Raw genomic sequence first — 20,418 nt, 5'->3', positions numbered from 1 at the left:
TATCTAGTTACAAAACAATCGATAAAATAATCTCTTTGTTATATGATAAGTAAAAACATGTACTTTGATAACACCAGAAAGCCTGTTGAACCCTTTATATAGAGAGCAGAAAGCTTTGTTCTATGTCCAGGCTAGTCGAATGCCTTGAACCCACATTCTCCATAAATTTTTGTTAACAGTAATTAAACAACCACTTACTGTATGATAATACATAAAAAGTACAGAATAACATACATTGTAAGTGTTGGAAATTATGTATTGCTTATGAACGTCAACTGATCCTGCTTGATCCATGATGTGTGCAGTGTGAAAATGTAATTTGGCAAAAAAGGTGAAATCAGACATATTTATATCTTCAATCTGAACAGTATCAATTGGATTCATTAAAGTGTTTCTCTGCAATCCTTTTAAAGTAAATCGAGGCCACATCTCTGTTTCACTGGGCAACAGTTTTAATCCCTCAGTACATAATTTACTACATCCTTCTTTCACAAGTATTTTTGTAAATCACTCTGTCAGTACTTCATTATGAGTCAAACCCGATTCATGGCATCTCTGCTTGTAGTTTTTCAGGCTGACGTTGTGACTGAACGTCTCTCCAGTGTGGACACGCATGTGAGACGTGAGGTTATCCATTTGGTTAAAGGAACGCTCACACATTTGGCATTTGAAAGGCTTTTCTGCAGAATGGATGAGTTCATGCCTCCTCAGATGGTTAATATCCTTAAAGCCTTTCACACAGACATCACACACATATTTATGTGGCCCTCTGTGGGATGAGACGTGGTTATTGCGTTTGTGAATACTGCTAAATTTCTCTGGACAATCTGGACAGCTGTACGGTCGGGTTTCTTTAGGATGGGTCTGCTCATGGTCCAGTTTTGAGGATCTGGTTTTGAAAACCTTTAGACAGTATTTACACGGGTGATCATAATCCGAGTGGAGCTGCGTGTGGTGCGACTTTAAGCCGACTTCGGTGAGGAATCTTTTCCCGCACTCTGGACAGATGAAGAATTTAGACTTGTGTTCACATTTATGTTTTTTAAAACCTCTGGATTCAGGGTTTGCTATGACGAACTTACCACAGTCCTGACACAGTTTATAGAACGGTTTGGATTCGTGCTCCTGTTCGGCATGTTTCTGAAAACCGGCGACGTCATCAAACCGAACAGGAAGCGTTTCAATACGATGCGTTTGAATGTCGTCACCTGCACTGCACTGAGCACAGCAGTAGACTTTCTTGTGTCGAAGGACAGAACAAGAGAGCGAAGCCTCGGTCCCACATTGTGTACACCACACCACAAGTTTACCCTGACCGTCCTCCTTTAAAGCTGTGAACATGTCTTCATCCATGGACACATCGGAGTCTGTGGCTTCTTCATCTAAACATGGCTCCCACTCATCTGAACTGTCTTCACTATTAAACTTTCTCTTTCTTTTCTTTCTCACGTCTTCCTCCTGCAGACTTGCTTCGTCATCATCACTACGTAAATATGACCCATCCTTTTTGATAAACACCTGCTCACTGCACTCGTTATCAGATGACACAATCTGAACCACAACCTGCAGGATACAGAAAGCTTCATGTAAAGGTTCAGCTTAATCAATGGGATTGTGGGTAATTATACATATGGTACTGATCATATACATACACACCTCTTCACCATCCTCATCCTCAAGTATACGTCCTTCCTCAGTATGAAAGTTCTGTGTAGGATCGGCTGAAGGCGGGTGATTTCTCCAGTCTCTGTGGTAGCCACAAATCTGGCAGTCCTGCTTGACTGAAAACAGCCTCTCACTGCCTTCGATGGTAATACAGCACTCTTTATGACAAAGCCAACAGAACTGGAAGAGCTCCAGCAAACACTGTGTGCTTACAATCACCTCATTGCTCCTGGAAAAAATGCCATTCCTTTATTTGAATTATTGGAAAGAATTTACAAAACCTAAAACTGACATGGCTGAATTTGGTTTAAAATATAGCACAAAGTATAGACATAAGTTTTTCGTGATACGATACAATTTTGTGACATACACATATTTGTTTAGTATATTGCAGGTATCACAATAACTGTTACCTTTTTTTATGAAAACGTGGCTATGATAATTTAAGAGTTAAGAGTGTGGTCTTCTGCTGTTGTAGCTCATCCAACTCAAGGTTCAACATTCTGAGCACACTAAAATGTTTTTCTGCTCACCACAGTTGTAAAAAGTGAATATTTGAGTTCCTTCAGACTTTCTGGCAGTTCAAATCCAATCTGTCCATTTTCAGATGGTCAACAACACTCAGTGCTACCACTTTGTATTAGAGACCATTGTGTGTGAGATCAGCAATTTCTGAAAAGCTCAAACCAGCCGATCCTGTCTAGGCTGTAAATTCATTTTCCATTGCATGGGGGGGGGGGGGGGGGGGAACTCTCTAACCATTAGGCCACAAACACCCCCCCCACACACACACACATATATAAAGAGAAAGAAATACAAGTAAAAAGAAAAAGAAAAAAAAGTGAATTACTTACTTAAAAATGCTAGTTTCCTGATAAGTCTGAAGGCTCTTGACAGCTATAGAAGAATATGAGAAAAACACAATAATGAAAATCCTTTCGCTATAACTGCTTACTTTGAATAATTTAGCCACAGATTTTATTCCCAACCTTCACGCCATGACTTCTCTTCCACCTTGGAACATATTGACAGTGGATCAGGAGTGCTTTCTTCAACAAAATCCATCTTTAAAAATAAAGAATAAACATTAGATGTTGTGCAGTGAAATTTTGTTTTGACAATGCAGTTGCAGTTCAACCCACCTGCAGTTCATTTCATTAATAAATAAATCCTAAATTCATTACAAATTTCTATACAATACCTTCTGAGATCTTCCTTTTCTGGTCATCCTCGAATTAACAAAAGTGCAAGATGATGCAGAATCATGTAGATTGGTCAACGCGGGTTTGTGATCGGTCTGAGGAACTGGTACAACCTCAGACTGAACTGGAAGTGCTGGTCTCGGGTCAACATACAGGCGGAAATCCTGTAAGGAAATTTCAGATTGTCAATCTGTGTTAGTAAATCAGCTCTAAAACAAGCTAAGTTTTTATTTGTGAGTTCTTTTCAGAGATTTTCAGTTTCAATGACTTATAAAACTTTATCTACAGAGCAATATATTATAATTAAGATAATTGTTCACTACAAAGAGGCCTACCTGCTCACCGGATAATCACATCTACAGTATACATCTATACTGTATGTGTTTCTTCCCTAAACCACACAAAATTATCTAAAATATCTATGTATGTATTCTGAAGCATAACAATTTCCATTTAATGAAACTAAGTGGTCCAAACCTGTTACGGCATGACAATGCCCCTGTGCACAAAGCACAGAGCTCCACGAAGACATGGCTTGTTAAGTTTGGAGATATGAACTCAATAATTCCAAAGAAGAGTGGAGATTATTATAACAGCAAAGGAATGACTTAATATGGAATAAGATCATGATCAGATGTGTGTATACCATTATACTCATATAATGTATATATGTTTGTTATACTACATGATATCCCAAAAGTCACTATCAGATAGCGTTTAAGAACGGCAAAAGAATAACATATAGAAATCTTTCTCATGGCTGGAACTGGAAGCTGCCACAAGGTTAAAGATGACCTTTAACAGGAAACACAGTGAGCATCAAACATATTACCAACTTCCAAAAGAAGTGCCCTAAAATTGTCAAGGACCAAAGTGAGACTAGTGTACACAGTCCCTTGTATAGACACACACAACTTTAAGTTTGAGGCATTGTAATTAATATCATTCTCTTGAAGTTATTTACTGTGTTGTAATACCTAGGTTTAAGTGTAAGAGCATGTGTTATGTTGTGTAATGATATTTGTAATGGTTGAGCTGTATTATGTATTAATCACACACAATAATGTAATATGTTATGAAAGAGTGTATTTTCATGTACTCTCGTGTTACTTAAGCAGCCCTATTTAGTCTTCAGTGCATTCAGATGTTATATTTATGTGTTTGTTTGTTTGTTTTCTAACATCAATGGTTGCTACCGTTGTCTATGTTGGGCTTATGTTAGTTCTATGTTAGGTCTATGTTAGGTCTATGTTAGTTGGTTTAAAAAATGATATATGCACTGTTAGGAGTAAAGATGACTTTGTGATTGTCAACAGTTTTATTCACTAGTCCTACCTTTCCAACTCCACCAACTCCAAAGATTGCATAATTAACTCTGCACCTCTTAACGTGCAGTCTGAAATAAAAGATCCCTGTTTAAATTCTATTTTCTGTGTCCGGTGTCATTAACCCTTCTGCAGACCTCGGGTCAATCTGACTCGGCTGGAAAGTTTAATGTGTCATAGCTTGGGTTTCCTTCCACATATTTGCCTGAAATTTTCCAGGATTGTTCCAAATTATGAACTTAGAAAGTAAAATTCATTTTGTCTATTTTCGTTGAACTTATGTGTTTGTAAAACTCCTCAAGTCATCCAGGGCCAACTTGACCCGGCCACATTTACTGGGGCTATAGGTCACACTTTTGCCCTTTTCAGTGCAATGAACATACATACAGATACAAAAATGCAAACATAAAATGTCAACTAACACACGCACCCAAAACACACACTCATACACCACACACACATAAACACACACACACACACACACACACACACACACACACACAAATAGGGCATTGCATTTCATTAGGCCTACAAAAAAAAGCTACATATTTGTAAATATTTGACACTTTTGATATGTCTTTGCCAAGCTGAGGGCAAAATGTGATCTACCAAAATGATGCTACACACACGTGCGCACACACACACACACACACACACACACACACACACACACACACACACACACACACACACTGGGCATTGCATTTTGATTTATAAGCATTCAAGTCAATTTGGCCTGGAAAAAACAGGTTTCATTATTTGCACACATTAAAAATGGTCAAAATGGTTTCAAAACAAACCCCTGGCTTTGAAATATACCAGCCTGTAATTGTGCATTAACTTTTGTGCCTCTATAGTGAAAATAATTCAAGATTTCTGTTGTTGTTGTTTTTTTTTTACTAGAAAATGAGGCATTTTTGCATATTAATGAGGTTTATTATACCAAATATTACAAAAAAAATTGCAAAATATATGTTAATATGTTGGAAACAAGTTAGACTAAAAAGGTGAAAAAAAAGTCTATCATATATACGTTATTTTTTATAAGCAGTCAAAACAGATATATATATATATATATACACCACTTAATACTGAACTACTCTAGAATAGACTTATTAAAAGGTTTAAAGTTGTTTATTACCACCACAGAGGCATGAACAATAGCTGTATTTATAACCTTTATTTCTGACAGTGTACTAGCCCGTTAAAGACAGACGCACGAGCGCGTGCGCACGCGCGCTTACCTTAGCTTTACTGCTCTGAGGTAAATTTTGCGTAAAAACAGACGGAACGGCGGAAGGTTCAAGAGCGTTATATAAAGACAGTTTTTTATAATCCTGAGGTAAAAAGTGATCACTGCACACTCGGAGGTGTTTCACACTGTCTCTGCTAATAACACCGGCGGCAAGTCGGTGCTTCATGGCTACAAGCCACAGCCTGCAAAACTCAACATCTTTCGGAAATCTGTGGAAATGTTGTCTAGAAGAACGTCTTCCCTTGTTACTGCATTCAGGCACACAACATTTAGTCACCATCTTGGTAACACGCTTGACATTAATGTTTCTTGACAGAAGTGAAAGCACCACCGTTACCTCAGAAACAAGTCGCTTCACAAGCTTTAGCCAGGGCTGATTTTCACAATAAAAGTCACACAGAGTGACATTGACTATGTTTACTTACATACACAATAATATAAAACATACTTAGGCTTAGGAAACGATCAACCTGATGTTTATAATAAATGTAGAGTTACAATTATGCGAGATCTCAGACAGCTTGTCAACACCATGGCTCGTTTACTATAACGCAACATTAACATTTCTGTCACTTAGCAGACACACTTATCCAGCGTGACTTAATTTATTTCAACTTATACAACTAAGCAATTTTGGGGTTAAGAGCTTTGCTCAGGGGCCCAGCAGTGGCAGCTGGTGGACCTGGGATTCGAACTCATAACCTTCCAGTCAGTACTCCAGCACCTTAAACACTAAACTACCACATCCCTACCATACCACGTAACATAGCTGTGTAACACGAAATAGTGGTAATTGTAACCTAGTGTGTGTTCAGGTGCTTTGGATGTTTGCCTTTATTTATGTATTTATTTATTTAACGACAAGTAGCATATTTATCCTTTCTGAAATACAACGTGACCATGACAACTGTCTGGTATTGATACGGCCCTTAATTGGGAAGAACAACAGAACAACAGAATACCCAGCCACGATATTGCGATGTTACTGATGTTCACTGACTTCACAATGGTGATATTTCTGACATTGTGTGTTAATGGCTTCCCAATAATTAAAAGTCAAGCCAGCAGCTCTGAATGACGAATTGATTATTGTTATAACGTTATAAAAGAAGCCAGTCACTGTTGTTGCTGTTGTAAAAATGTAAAAGCTAAAAAAGTTAGCTAAATACCTTGTTCCATTTACATCATACAACAAACTGTGACCCAATTTTTAGTTGGCGTGACAAAAAAAAACAAAAAAAAAACACAACAGACCAAGAACAAGCTCTACTACCTTTGTTTCAGGAACCCGGATATTCTCCTCTGCTTCAGACACATGATGGCTGTCAGCCTTCTGCTTTACAGGTAGGTTTTGTCCTCCACCATCACTTGTCAATGTGCCCACACATTTGTTCAGATGATCCACAAATCTGTTCTTCTTCTCCAATAACTTGTGACATTTGGGACAGTGGAAATGTGAAACAGGCTTGCAGTTCAGTCCACATTTGAAGATTAGAAATCCTGCAACAAAACAACTATAACATGAAAAAAGAGGAAGGAGGAAGCTGGTATTTGTTATTCTCACATGGATCATTCTGTAGCAAATGTATAATACACAATGATAACTTTTGTATAATATCTAATTGAGTGTTTGTGCAACAATATGTAGCAGCAGCGACACACAAAAACAGTCGCTTGCCTTTAAATTTGACAGCCCTCTTTTCATGGGCTCTAATGTGCTTCCTCACTTTGCTCTCCACGGTTGGCTTAAACACCTCAGGCTTGCAGAAAGGACAGTGATATTTAGTGCAGCACTGCACACATTTCGCCAGCTGAATCGGCCCTCCAGTTTGGATTGTAACATGCAGCTGTAAAATAATAAGAATAAAATAAAAGACCAAAATAAAGCCCTTGTCATCAAGTTTCCAGTATGAAGTGAGTCTAAAAAGTATTACCTCTGGCCATCACACCCATATGTGGTTCTTTCACTGAACACCACTTAACCCCAATGAGATGCACAATAACAAATGGGTGTGATGGTCAGGGGTACGCAGACTTTTTGCCACGTAGTTTAAACGCTCTACTCTGTCATTAAACTCTCATCTTGACAGCTATACATAAACATGGTGTGAGGATGTTTCTAGAAGTTTTTTCTTCTTGTGAGCATGGATATATATGTCATGTCATAATTCACTATATGTTGAATTTATTAACAGAAAACTTCAGGCATTTTAATGGCTATAGCTGTCACTATAGTAACCGATTTAATCAGCCTGCTCTTTACTTTCTTTTCCCTTTTATAACATTATGTACATCATCTTTTTCATGATACATGCTTGATGCAGATGAGCAGAAATTGCTCTCCTGCCCTTGATATAAAACAAGAAAAGAAGGAAGGAAGTAAGGAAGGAAGGATGGATGGATGGATGGATGGAGAAAAGAAAGGAAATAAGCCTCACCTGCTCTTCAAGAATAACAGCTGGGTGACTCTCCTGCTCTTCAGAGATACTATCCACATCCTCCTTAATAGACACATTTCGCATGTCCTCCTTTAACAGGAAGAGATTCTCTCTATCCCCATGTGCCACTGTGCCCACACATTTCACCAGATGCTCCAGAAACTTGTTCTTTTTCTCCACTAGCTTACTACATCTTGGGCAGTGAAAATGTGAAACAGCCTTGCAGTTCAAGCCACATTTAAAGATTGCATATTCTGGAAAGAAATATGTATATTATGGATAATATTTTTATATAGAATAAAAGTATATAAATAATGTACAATCGTTGCATGGTAATAATATTTCATTTCCTGTACAGCATGAGCACCGGGTAGCTGCTTGCCTTTAAATTTGACAGCTCTCTTTTCATGGGCTTTAATGTGCTTCCTCACTTTGCTCTTCACAGTTGGCTTAAAAATCTCAGGCTTGCAGAATGGACAGTGATATTTAGTGCAGCACTGCAGACATTTTGCCAGCTGAATCGGCCCTCCGTTTTGGATTGTAACATGCAGCTGTAAAAGAAAAGGACAGAAAAATCCAGTCGAGGACTGCAGTAAAATTTGATTAATGTCATCTGTATCATCAGTAGTGTATGCCATCAGGAACTATTAGACACAACACGTTCCATTATAATACCTATACCTACCATTATAGACCACCAGAAACACATTACAATCCAAGTTTCGTTTTCCAGCACCTTTAGAAAGCTCTACAGGTCTACATTAATGCTGGAGTTGGTTTTCCTACAGTACCTATATGTATTAGTATTTACAAAGTCATAAATAACTACAAAATACCATATGTCTTTCTCATAGCATTAAACTAGCTCCCTGATCAACACTTTAGCCAGACAGTTAACATGGCTACTTCTAGGAAGCTACGTTAAATGGATGAATGGATTACGAAAGATAATTTTCATACCTTCTTCATGATTCTTTCTTCAAATGTTCTCTTTCTTGCATACTGTATGGTCACACTTCAGCTGGGCTTCTTCCACCCATTCTTCTGGGCTGCTGGTGGAGGTCAGAGTTAGTACTGAGGGCTGAACTCCATATATTATACATAATGCATACCATAATATATTTTGTAGATTTTATTTTTTTGGAAACAATATAAACAATACAATCTGTATACATTGTCAGACTGTCCAATACTAAGCTCATAGCTCCAGCACAAAACTCTCAGGAATCTCAGAAAGCAATTTTCTTTCCCTTATCTCTCTAAATACATTTTTTTGTAATTGGGAGCCTGTGTACATTACCATCTGCTGGCATAATGGTAAATGAACTATCTGACTTTGTTCAATCTGTAGAAACAAATAAATTATTTAATCATGAGAAGTCTTTAAGAAGATTGTTTAGAACATTGTTGGGTTTCGGTGTGTAGAGTACCATGACTTGCTGTATTCTACACAATAACATTGGTACAGAGATAAATGAAGACTGCACAACTAACTCATTTCTGACATTAAATGACAGAAAACCATACTTTTATACTACTGCTGTGGAGTGTGACATCACAAATGAACATGGATAGCTCAAAAAAGTCTGTATAGATAAACACGTCTTGATGTACAGTTGTGACAGCACTGGGTAAACAAGCATAAATAAACATTCCCATGTTTTTACAAATTGAAATTTCACAAAGAACTGTTCCACTTTTATCCTACTCGTTAACAAACATTAGACACTATAATGCATTTATATCTGCTGGGGTCATTATTTACTGTTTATAGTAGGGTGCATGTGTACATGGAAGATACACAAATAGCTCATGTTATACATATGTTCTCATCCTTATGATTTAAGGCTTAGGATTATTAACTTATAACTGCACATCCTTTTATTCCTTTATATACACCTTTATTCCTCTTCCACTATAGCGATTCACTGACATTCAAACGGTATCATTTACACATGAATGAAACGACATGCTTGTTACAGCTTTATGAATGAATTCATTCCTGTGTATAAATCCGCAATACAAGTTAGTTCCTGTTTCGTTTTCCAGCACCAGCCTCTCTGTATACCTGAACTTAATAAATAAATAAATAAATAAATAAATAAATATTTTAACAAAAACATAGAAACAAACAAACAAACAAAAATACTGAGAGTTACAGATGCTAATAATGAAATATTTACTATATTACCAATTACATGGTTTGGATTATAGCCATTTTTCAGCGCCACTGATATTAATATACCTAACGTTAAAATATTAATTAACTGATTATATTAATAATCACATTTAATAAATACAGCAATCCAATGCGCGCGTGCACGCAGCTTTTTAATTATGTTAATTAAAAGCCGAATTACGGGTCTATATGGAGGAAAACAAACAAAGTAAGCAATGTTTATTTACCTCAGTGTCAGTGCAGAGAGGTAACATCCATGTCACATACAACAGACCTGACAAACCATTCTCCAGTATCTCCAGTACATCCAGTATCTCCAGTATACAACTTCCACAACACAGCTCTGTTATCTGAAGCCAAGCTGATGAGCCAATTAGGTTGCAGATCTGCCCTCCGAAGTTCCTGCTCAAGAGCCAATCATATGCCGTGGAATTACGTCACGTCCTAGATGAACCCTAATTTCTGTAAATGTCTATAAACGAATGTTTGTCAGATACGGTGTTGCAACCAGTATAGAAATCTGTCTAAGACACAAAGGTTAAAACTGACAAAAGTATATGGACACTTGAACATCCCATTATCTTTGCTGTTATAATAAGCTCCACTCTTGTGGGAAGTGTTTCCATGGCTATGGGGATTAGAGCAGTAATGTGGCCCAACAATGATGTCCGGCAAGATCCAGTTCATGCCAGAGGTTTTCAGAGGGATTGTGGTCAGGGTTCGAGTTTGTTCATGTCAAACTTAAACATACCGTGTCTTCATAGAGCTATGTGCACTGGGGCATTGTCATGCTGGAACAGGTTCTTTCTTAGTTCCAGAGAAAGGAGAGAAATGGGTTTATATATATATATATATATATATATATATATATATATATATATATATATATATATCTTGTCTCTATCTAGAAAAATATTAGTATTTATGTTAACACAACTTCAGCCATGATCTCTGAACTCCATAAATTTGTGTATAATGTTTTTCTTTTGTGTTCATAAACCTACTACAGGTACTACTAATGATTTACCTGTGAAATACCTTCAAACACACTTGAGTGTAATCATCAAGCAATACAAATAAGTTTTCCCAGCAATGGTTCTGTAATTTGTGTTTATTGTGCAGGCACAGGAGAGAAAGTACAACTGAGTTAAAAGTAAAATATTATTTATTACATGCTTAATATATGCACCCTCAATATACTTAATAAACTTTCATTATAAACATCTTATTCTAAATCATTTATCATTTCCTCTTCCTGAGTCAAACCAGATTCATGGCATCTCTGCTTGTGGTTCTTTAGGCTGATGTTGTGACTGAACGACTCTCCGCACTGCTCACATGTGAAAGGTTTCTTCCCCAGTGTGGACACGCATGTGAGACGTGAGGTTGTCCGTTTGGTTAAAGGAAAGCTCACACATTTGGCATTTGAAAGGCTTTTCTCCAGAATGGATGAGTTCATGCCTCCTCAGATGGTTAATATCCTTAAAGCCTTTCACACAGACATAACACACATATTTATGTGGCCCTCTGTGGGATGAGACGTGGTTATTGCGTTTGTGAATACTGCTAAACTTCTCTGGACAATCTGGACAGCTGTACGGTCGGGTTTCTTTAGGATGAGTCTGCTCATGGTCCAGTTTTGCCGATCTCGTTTTGAAAACCTTTAGACAGTATTTACACGGGTGATCATAATCCGAGTGGAGCTGCGTGTGGTGCGACTTTAAACCGACTTCGGTGAGGAATCTTTTCCCGCACTCTTGACAGATATAGAATTTGGACTTGTGTTCACATTTATGTTTTTTAAAACCTCTAGATTCAGGCTTTGCTATGACAAACTTACCACAGTCCTGACACAGTTTATAGAACGGTTTGGATCCGTGCTCCTGTTCGGAATGTTTCTGAAAACCGGCGACGTCATCAAACCGAACAGGAAGCGTTTCAATACGATGCGTTTGAATGTCGTCACCTGCACTGCACTGAGCACAGCAGTAGACTTTCTTGTGTCGAAGGACAGAACAAGAGAGCGAGGCCTCGGTCCCACATTGTGTACACCACACCACAAGTTTACCCTGACCGTCCTCCTTTAAAGCTGTGAACATGTCTTCATCCATGGACACATCGGAGTCTGTGGCTTCTTCATCTAAACATGGCTCCCACTCATCTGAACTGTCTTCACTATTAAACTTTCTTTTCTTTCTCTCTTCTTCTTCTTCCTGCAGACTTGCTTCGTCATCATCATCACGTAAATATGACCCATCCTTTTCGATAAACACCTGCTCACTGCACTCGTTATCAGATGACACAATCTGAACCACAACCTGCAGGATACAGAAAGCTTTTGTTAAGGACATTTAGAATAATAATATTATTATTACTGCAAACTGTTTTCTATTTTACGATTTTTAATCTAATTTATTTTATGAAAAGTTACTACTAAGACTTTTCACTTTTTAATATGTGCTTGTGTTGTTTGAGAAAGATCAAATACTTCTGCACACCTCCTCGTCGTCTTCATGCTTCAGTGACTGTTCTATCTCAGTATCAGTGATCTGAGTAGGTGCAGCTGAAGGCGGGTGACTCCTCCAGTCTCTTTGGTAGCTGCAGCTCTGACAGTCTTGTGTGACTGAAAACAGCCTCTCACTGCCCTCAATGGTAATACAGCACTCTTTATGGCAAAGCCAGCAGAACTGGAAGAGCTCCAGCAAACACTGTGTGTTCACCATCACTTCACTGCTCCTGGAAAAAAAATAAGAACAGATTTTCTCAATCATTTCTGTTTCAGTGCCCTGTAAAGCCTCTCATTATTTTACTCTTATTGTGTTACATTCTGGAACTGCAAGAGAACCGATAAAGATTGTATATTAGGAATCTACAAGATAGCCCATAATATGAAGTTAGCAGAAAATCAGTGCTTGTGAATAAAAACCCCTATTGTTGCCACCAGAAGTCAGGAGTCTGGGTAGAATGGAGTGAATTTGTGTGCAATTTAAAGGTTACAAGATTTCAAGATTTTTACAAGATTCCTGGAATGCACTACAAGAGGATGGAAAATCTAAGTTCTGTAAATGTATTAATCATAGCTTGGATATATAATCAGAAACCACAAACTTAAAAGATTATGAAAACAGAGCCACATTATATCCCTTAAGAAAATAAACAGATAGAATATGGCAGACTAGTGACTCTGCCAAGAGGAGGCTGTGCACAAAATTTCGGTGATTTGATCATAAGAGATGTAAGAACTGAAACAAAGCCTTATGAGATACACAGCACTTCTTAGTAACCAGAGATAGTAATCCATGCAATAAAGCATGTTGGTGTTAGTTTAATTTACTGTATGTGTGTGGTGGTGGTGGTGGCAGCGGTGGCACGTTTCATAAGCTTCTTCATGCATTAATATTTCTTCTGAAATGTCTGTGTAGATTCATCCAAAGACGGGTTACTCTGTAGTGAAGCATGTTGGTGGTAGTATAAATGTTGACATCAGGTGCTAGGAATCTAGGCAGAATTGAGGGCAGTCCTACAAGAAATCCTAAATTTCTGCCTCAGAGGGGTGAATAGAAACACAGCCAACAAATGCCATTGTTATACCTTTTTTGTGTCACAGTTAAAATCATACACAGTGAAATTACACAAACTATTCATTTCTGTTTAAAACCAAGAGAGAAATAAAGAAGGCATGTCCCTTACCTAAAAATGTTACATCCTTGAGGAGTCTGAAGGCTTCTGACCGCTGTGAGGATTAAAAAAGAAATCCAAATGAATCCATGAGTAGATAATGACTTGAAGCAAAATCCTAACATGCATAATCAGAAGTTCCTCCTGCCTTTAATCCATGAGCTCTCTTCCACCTCAGAACATGTTGTGACTGAAGTAGGTGCATTTTCTTTTCCAGAAAACACCTTTAACATAAAAAAATAAAGATTATACGTAGTACATTCCATCTTTAGTTATCAGCAAGTTTGGCCCTGAAGAAATTATACTACCATGTGGTGACCGATGCTGTTAAAGGGGGGGTGTATGATGTTTGAACCAATGTTGACATTTGAATTCACCAAAACAAACACGCCCCTAACCCAAATGGGTGTCACCCCTGTTTTGATAGCTCACCCCACACATACATACGTAACCCAGGCAACTATAATGGGTCACCTGCTGGGGCAGCTGGCCGAGGGGATATTTTTATCAATAAATGGGTAATACTATGGTAATAAAAATGTGTTTTTGTAGTACTGTGTGTTGTACCGTGAAAGGTTTAGTTCTGTTTCACACGAAAGACGACGTACAACACCTAGAACCCGCGGCAGAGGTAACGGCAGGTATTCGCCATGTCAATCTTTCAATTACTTTCTGCTAATGTCAGACATGCACACTGAACACTCTCTCCACCGCATTTTGACAAGACACGCCCCTTTCTGCTCATTGGCTACGTTTGTTTTGTTAGCCGGCCCGACTCAGTTTTCTGTAGCATTTCTCAAACATTGTACACCCCAGCTTTAAGAATAACCGGAGAATACTTCATTATATGACTGTTTATTATAACACAACACATAGTTATCTTCATTATTAAGGTCATAGGAACTGACTTAACACTTGTCCAAACACGAAAGCTTATAAAGCAAAAAAGTTTATAAATAATGTCAGTATGGGATTAATGTGTTCGGTTAGTGGATTAAAAAAAAAAAAAAAAAAAAAAAAAAAGAACGGCTCAAATACATAAACAAAATGTCCCTGTATGGGATTAAACAGTTGGGTTATGCCTGGGTTAGTTTACAGTTATGCTTCCTACGTATTTTTCACTTTTCTAGATTTATAGTTAAATTCTATTTTTATTCTAACATTTTAATTTTATGCTTGAACATTTTTTTATGACCTGGACTTTCTAAAAAAGCCGTCACTGAGTGTTGTCCTGTGTACGTGGTTGTGTATTATACAAATCAAATTAGAAGCCATGAAAAATGTCCAGAACTTTTTTTTATTAATCTTATGTTTGGTTTGTTGTGACCTTGTAAAGGAGATACTAGAGAAATGTGAGTTTAATCTCCTGTTATAGACACCAGTATGGTAATTAATGTCCAAAGCACTAAGAGACTAAAGCTCTGAAATACCAGTTTTGATATTTGCAAAAAAAAAAAAAATATATATATATATATAAAGGGGAAATAAAATTAGAATAAAAAATGGGTTTTAAAAATGGCGGACGTTCTGACGCTGCATGATGACGTAAAAATGATAAGTATTTGTAAGCTAAGAATACTGTGTGAGGTAAACTAACGTATTCTCAAAACAAAACTGACCCAATTACAAATACACAGTTTATGTTTGAGTCGGAAAAGCTATAACTTTACCTCAGGTTGACTTTTATTATGTATCTGAGAGGGTCTTCTACCCGGCTTGCGTTTTGTCTGGAATAAAGTCGGAATTGCTGTTTTCTTTAAAACCTTTTTTGGTGGACATCCCAGTAATTCTGCCTTTAAATCCCTCTCATAGTCGTCAGGTCTGAAATGTTGGCTACACACTCGTAAATACGCGAATTTCTTCTCCGTTTTGTTTACAACCTTCCCGATAGCCGCTAACCATTTACTGCAAAGCTCCAAGTCTTTTTCAGGGAAACGGTGAAAAACGACGCCTTTAACTTTGGCTTGTTTGCGTTTCCCACATCCAGGGACACTGCACCTCCACGACATGCTTCAAATAAACACGTATAACGCAAGCAGGGTTGCCACGTCCACCAAAAACAAAACCTCCCCCCCACACACACACACACACACACACACACACACTTTCACACATTTTCTAGACACCTGAGTAAACTGTTTATTTTCATATCAAAAACTTCATCAATGTATTAGTTTGTTAGATGTGATCGGATGTCCTCATACTTTTGGACATACACAGTGTAAGAAATACAAAAATGTAAGAAAATTAAATGAGGGTGATCTTAATGAAGAACAAGAAGTTTATTCCAATGTAGCAATGACAAAATACATGAAGTACTTTGGGCTCATCGGAGTCAAGAAAAACACACAGGACAAATCGTGCTGAAGCATTTTATACTGTTTTCCCTTTTTGTAGTTTAAATGAAGTTCCGGGTAAGAAACGAGTGTCTCCCAAATGGCTGGGTCACACGTTGTCGTCTAGGAGGATGTCTTTAAATGTTAATCGTGGTCAAGTACACTTTGGCTTGGTATTGTTAGTTATCACGCAAATGGTCACTTTAAATGATAATCACGGTCACATAGTCCCCTTGTTAGTGGCGATCCTCGATGTCGTGCTGCCGCTCCCATACTAACAATTTAATCAAATTTATTCATTAATTCACTAATTTCTTTCCGATGTGTTTCTTGGGAGTGGAATCTAGGTGCATACAATCTGTCATTTCTTACAACAGGTTGCTCCTATATTTCACATAGTCTTTAAGAATGACTTTGGTAAAAGAAGGCCATGGTGGATGAGGAAAAGATCAACAGTTCTGCATAAGCAGGAGAGATGACTAGATGTGTGTTTATAGAGAAATAGCAATGTAGTGGATGTTAAAAAGGGTTAATTTTCGATTGTGTATGGAGAATATTTTGGACATCCTGTGGGGAATTTGCAAAATTTTTAAGCATTGTCCTTCCTCATATCTGCAATGATGGCTGTTCCCACTAGACACTGTTGAAGCTATAAGAAGATGTGAAGCTATAAGAATAACCATGTGACCTGTTACTAGAGTAAAGGAAACAGATGAAGTAAAGTAATTGTGTTTATCGTTTATTTATGTGCCTGGTTTACAAAGACACTGCAGGAGTCTTCAGGGGTAAAACTTTTGTTATGATGGTACACAGTACAGGCTCTATGGATATCATTAAGTCAGTGACGACAAACAGAGCATCAAGATCTGTAACTTCCAAAATGTCTCACATGATCTGCTGATATAAATCAGACTCGTTAAGTCAGAGCGTTACTATGGAGCTCCCACTGCTGCACTCATCACCTTATTCTCTACATCATTAAGCACTTCTTTCTGCTGAGTCAAACCAGAGTCATGGTGTCTCTGCTTGTGGTTCTTCAGGCTGACGTTGTGACTGAACGACTCTCCACACTCCTCACACACAAAAGGTCTCTCTCCTGTGTGGACACGCATGTGAGCACCAAGATTTTCCATCCGGTTAAAGGAACGCTCACATACTTGACATTTAAAAGGCTTTTCTCCGGAATGAATTAGCTTATGTCTCCTTAGCCTGTTAATATCCCTGAAGCCTTTCTCACAAACATCACACACATATTTATGTGGTCCTCGGTGAGACTTAACATGGCTATTTCTTTTGTGAATATTGTCAAACTTCTCTGAACAGTCCGGACACCTGTACGGTTGATTTTCTTTAGGATGAGTGTGCTCATGCTCCAGTTTTGTTGACCTGGTTTTGAAGACCTTCAGACAGTATTTACACGGGTGATCATAATCCGAGTGGAGCTGAGTGTAGTGTGTCTTTAGGCCACCCTCAGTGAGGAACCTTTTTCCGCACTCTGGACAAATGATAAATTTGATTTTATGCTCACATACATGCTCTTTTTTTGCTATGACAAACTTACCACAGTCCTGACACAGTATATAAAACGGTTTGGATCCGTGCTCCTGTTCTGCATGTTTTTGAAAACCGGCAATGTCATCAAACCGAACAGAAAGTGCTTCAATGTCATCACCTGCACTGCACTGAGCACAGCAGAAGACTTTCTTGTGTCGAAGGACAGAACAAGAGAGCGAGGCCTCGGTCCCACATTGTGTACACCACACCACAAGTTTACCCTGACCGTCCTCCTTCAAAGCTGTGAACATGTCTTCATCCATGGACACATCAGTATCTGTGGCCTCTTCGTCTAAATGTAGTTCCTGTTCGTCTGAACGGTCTTTCATTTTAGACATCGTTCTTTTCTTTTTCACTTCCTCTTCCTGCAGGTTTGTGTCTTCATCGTTACTAGATAAGTATGACCCATCCTCTTCGGTGAGCTCTTGTTCATGGCTCGGCTCACTGCACTTGTTACTTGTAGATCCAGTCTGTACCACCATCTGCAGGATAAAGAGATGTTGACATCAACATAGATGGATGCTTTAGTCCATGGTGCTTTAGTCCATGGTGCTACAGTACCTTTATTTTTTGTGAGTTTAGAGTAGCTGATTAAATAAACACACACCTCTTTATGCTTCCCTGTATGTTGTATCTCAGTATGAACGGTCGGTGTAGTTTCATCAGAAGGTGGGTGACTCCTCCAGTCTCTGTGGTAGCTGCAGCTCTGACAGTCTTGTGTGATTGAAAACAGCCTCTCACTGCCCTCAATGGTAATACAGCACTCTTTATGGCAAAGCCAGCAGAACTGGAAGAGCTCTAGCAAACACTGTGTGTTCACCATTACCTCGCGACTCCTGGAAAAAACAGGCTTGCTTAGTGTTTATTCAGAATATTGTTTAATTATTCTGAGCTAAAATTGGACACAAATACACAAGACATTTTCAATAGATGCACAGCAGATTTGAACAGGAGTTGCTTACTTGAAAATATTAGATCCTTGAGGAGTCTGAAGCCTCCTAATAGCTGTTGGGAAAGAAGTAAATAATAAAACCATCTACTTCAAGCCAAGTACGTAATAATCTTAGCTTATTGTGTTCAACAAGGTTTAATCTCAGGTCTCTACCTTTACGCCATGACATTTCTTCGACCTCAGAACATGTCAAGTGTAGAGCAGGTGCATTTTCCTTTTCAGAAGACACCTATCAAGAACAAATATTAAATATAATACATTTTTAACCACAAATTGAAAAAAAAAAAACACATCTTCCAAATATCCGTGAATCCTCCAGATACACTATATAAAAGTATGTACAGTAGACACCTGACCATCAGACCCATGTGTGCTTGTTCGGACATCTCGATCCAAATTAAGTTCCATTTCGATGTTTGGAATAAGCTCCATTCTTCCGTGAAGGCTTTTCCTTTAGGGATGTTGTGTGACGAGGTCAGGTTGGCAATCGGCATTTCAGTTTATCCCAAAGGTGCTCACACTGAAATTCCTCCACTCCAGCCATGAACAAACATGTCTCAACAGAGTGTGCTTTGTGCACAGGGGCATTGTCTTACTGGGACAAGTTTGGGATGCTTAGTTACAGTAAAGGGAGACTACATCATTCATTTTGTCTGCACTTTTATTTGTCTTGTCCTGCACTGTTTGGACCAGGTTGCACAGTTGCACTTTATCTATGTATCTAAGACTACTTACATGTCCTTAGCCCTGTCTTTGTTTTATGTAGCACCCTGATCCTGGAGAAACGTTGTCTTATTTCACTGTGTACTGCTACAGCTATATATGTTTGTAATGACAATAAAAGCTTCTTGACTCTTGACTTGAATTGAAAAGACATTCAACACGATCATCTTCCAACTTTGTAGAAGCACCACATACATGTGTGATGGTGAGATGCCTACATACTCAGCCATCTTTTGAACTATTACACAACGTCACACAGTTATTTATTTTCTACATATTTTCTAATGTCAGGTTATACTTTGCATTGTCACAGGAAAAGTTGCTAGTTATACTAGAAGTAAAAACTAATGTTTTTGTATGTACTGTACTTATATTTATATAGCAGGAAAGCTCTAAAACAAACAAACACAACTTTACCTCAGGTTGACTTTTATTATGTATCTGAGAGGGTCTTCTACCCGGCTTGCGTTTTGTCTGGAATAAAGTCGGAATTGCTGTTTTCTTTAAAACCTTTTTTGGTGGACATCCCAGTAATTCTGCCTTTAAATCCCTCTCATAGTCGTCAGGTCTGAAATGTTGGCTACACACTCGTAAATACGCGAATTTCTTCTCCGTTTTGTTTACAACCTTCCCGATAGCCGCTAACCATTTACTGCAAAGCTCCAAGTCTTTTTCAGGGAAACGGTGAAAAATGACGCCTTTAACTTTGGCTTGTTTGCGTTTCCCACATCCAGGGACACTGCACCTCCACGACATGCTTCAGATAGAGTCTCAAGTCTGATCCACAGCTTTAAAATGTGACAAAACTATTGTGTTTCTTTTTAACACGTTAAATGTTTCTTCGAGGTTTTCTTCTTCCTTGTGCATCGTGATCACTGCCCTCTACTGTAAAGGTGCTTTAAATGGGATGGTAAACTGTTTACTCTACCAGAAACCCTTTTAAAGGAAGAATAGTCAATATTTTTCACTGCTTACTAGTACAAATAATATAGAAATATATGTAGAAATGCTAACAAAACAATTACAGTTCAAGACATTATATTGACATGCCCTGAACGTCCCTTAAACATCATTAGAAATAATTGCAACTTATTTGTTAGGTACTGTATCC

The 20,418-nt window shown here is 38.1% G+C and overlaps 2 protein-coding genes and 1 pseudogene across 3 annotated transcripts; all 3 read right to left on the bottom strand.

Moving 5' to 3' along the window:
* Nucleotides 1-238: 238 nt before the first annotated feature.
* Nucleotides 239-10,446, bottom strand: LOC113648481. Of its 2 annotated transcripts, none has more exons than XM_047800860.1 (11): nucleotides 10,292-10,446; nucleotides 8,846-8,937; nucleotides 8,268-8,436; nucleotides 7,886-8,139; nucleotides 7,126-7,294; nucleotides 6,721-6,947; nucleotides 2,867-3,031; nucleotides 2,655-2,730; nucleotides 2,520-2,562; nucleotides 1,657-1,894; nucleotides 239-1,563 (listed from the first exon to the last, which is right to left on the bottom strand). In XM_047800860.1, the coding sequence occupies exons 2-11, from the start codon at nucleotides 8,852-8,854 to the stop codon at nucleotides 508-510; spliced, it is 2,406 nt and encodes an 801-aa protein (XP_047656816.1). In that variant the 5' UTR covers nucleotides 8,855-8,937; nucleotides 10,292-10,446; the 3' UTR covers nucleotides 239-507. The 2 variants fall into 2 exon arrangements, with proteins under 2 accessions (XP_047656816.1, XP_027011486.1); XM_027155685.2 differs by having other exon boundaries at nucleotides 8,846-8,934.
* Nucleotides 10,447-11,211: 765 nt separating this feature from the next.
* On the bottom strand, nucleotides 11,212-15,751 carry LOC113648498 (annotated as a pseudogene).
* Nucleotides 15,752-16,796: 1,045 nt separating this feature from the next.
* On the bottom strand, nucleotides 16,797-20,178 carry LOC113648497 (zinc finger protein 85-like). Its single transcript, XM_047819507.1, has 5 exons — nucleotides 19,725-20,178; nucleotides 18,738-18,813; nucleotides 18,595-18,637; nucleotides 18,240-18,468; nucleotides 16,797-18,114 (listed from the first exon to the last, which is right to left on the bottom strand). Exons 1-5 carry the CDS (start codon nucleotides 20,061-20,063, stop codon nucleotides 17,011-17,013), a joined length of 1,791 nt encoding a protein of 596 aa, XP_047675463.1. The 5' UTR covers nucleotides 20,064-20,178; the 3' UTR covers nucleotides 16,797-17,010.
* Between the last annotated feature and the right edge of the window lie 240 nt (nucleotides 20,179-20,418).

The sequence above is a fragment of the Tachysurus fulvidraco genome, chromosome 1 (assembly GCF_022655615.1).
Source record: "Tachysurus fulvidraco isolate hzauxx_2018 chromosome 1, HZAU_PFXX_2.0, whole genome shotgun sequence".
NCBI classification, from domain to species: Eukaryota; Metazoa; Chordata; class Actinopteri; order Siluriformes; family Bagridae; genus Tachysurus; species Tachysurus fulvidraco.
Note: the sequence above shows the minus strand (reverse complement) of the source record. Positions and strands in the feature narration are given on the sequence as shown.

Bases quoted from the DNA above. Each gene is read 5' to 3' on its own strand.
- LOC113648481 (XM_047800860.1), bottom strand. The intron at 7,295-7,885 runs GTGAGGCTTATT...ATTATTTTACAG, and splicing joins CTGTTATTCTTGAAGAGCAG to CTGCATGTTACAATCCAAAC. The intron at 6,948-7,125 runs GCAAGCGACTGT...GTTTTGTTGCAG, and splicing joins GAGGGCTGTCAAATTTAAAG to GATTTCTAATCTTCAAATGT.
- LOC113648497 (XM_047819507.1), bottom strand. From the start codon at position 20,063: ATGTCGTGGAGGTGCAGTGTCCCTGGATGTGGGAAACGCAAACAAGCC. The intron at 18,638-18,737 runs GTAGAGACCTGA...CTTTCCCAACAG, and splicing joins AGAAATGTCATGGCGTAAAG to CTATTAGGAGGCTTCAGACT. The intron at 18,115-18,239 runs GTGTGTGTTTAT...TTTATCCTGCAG, and splicing joins ATACAGGGAAGCATAAAGAG to ATGGTGGTACAGACTGGATC.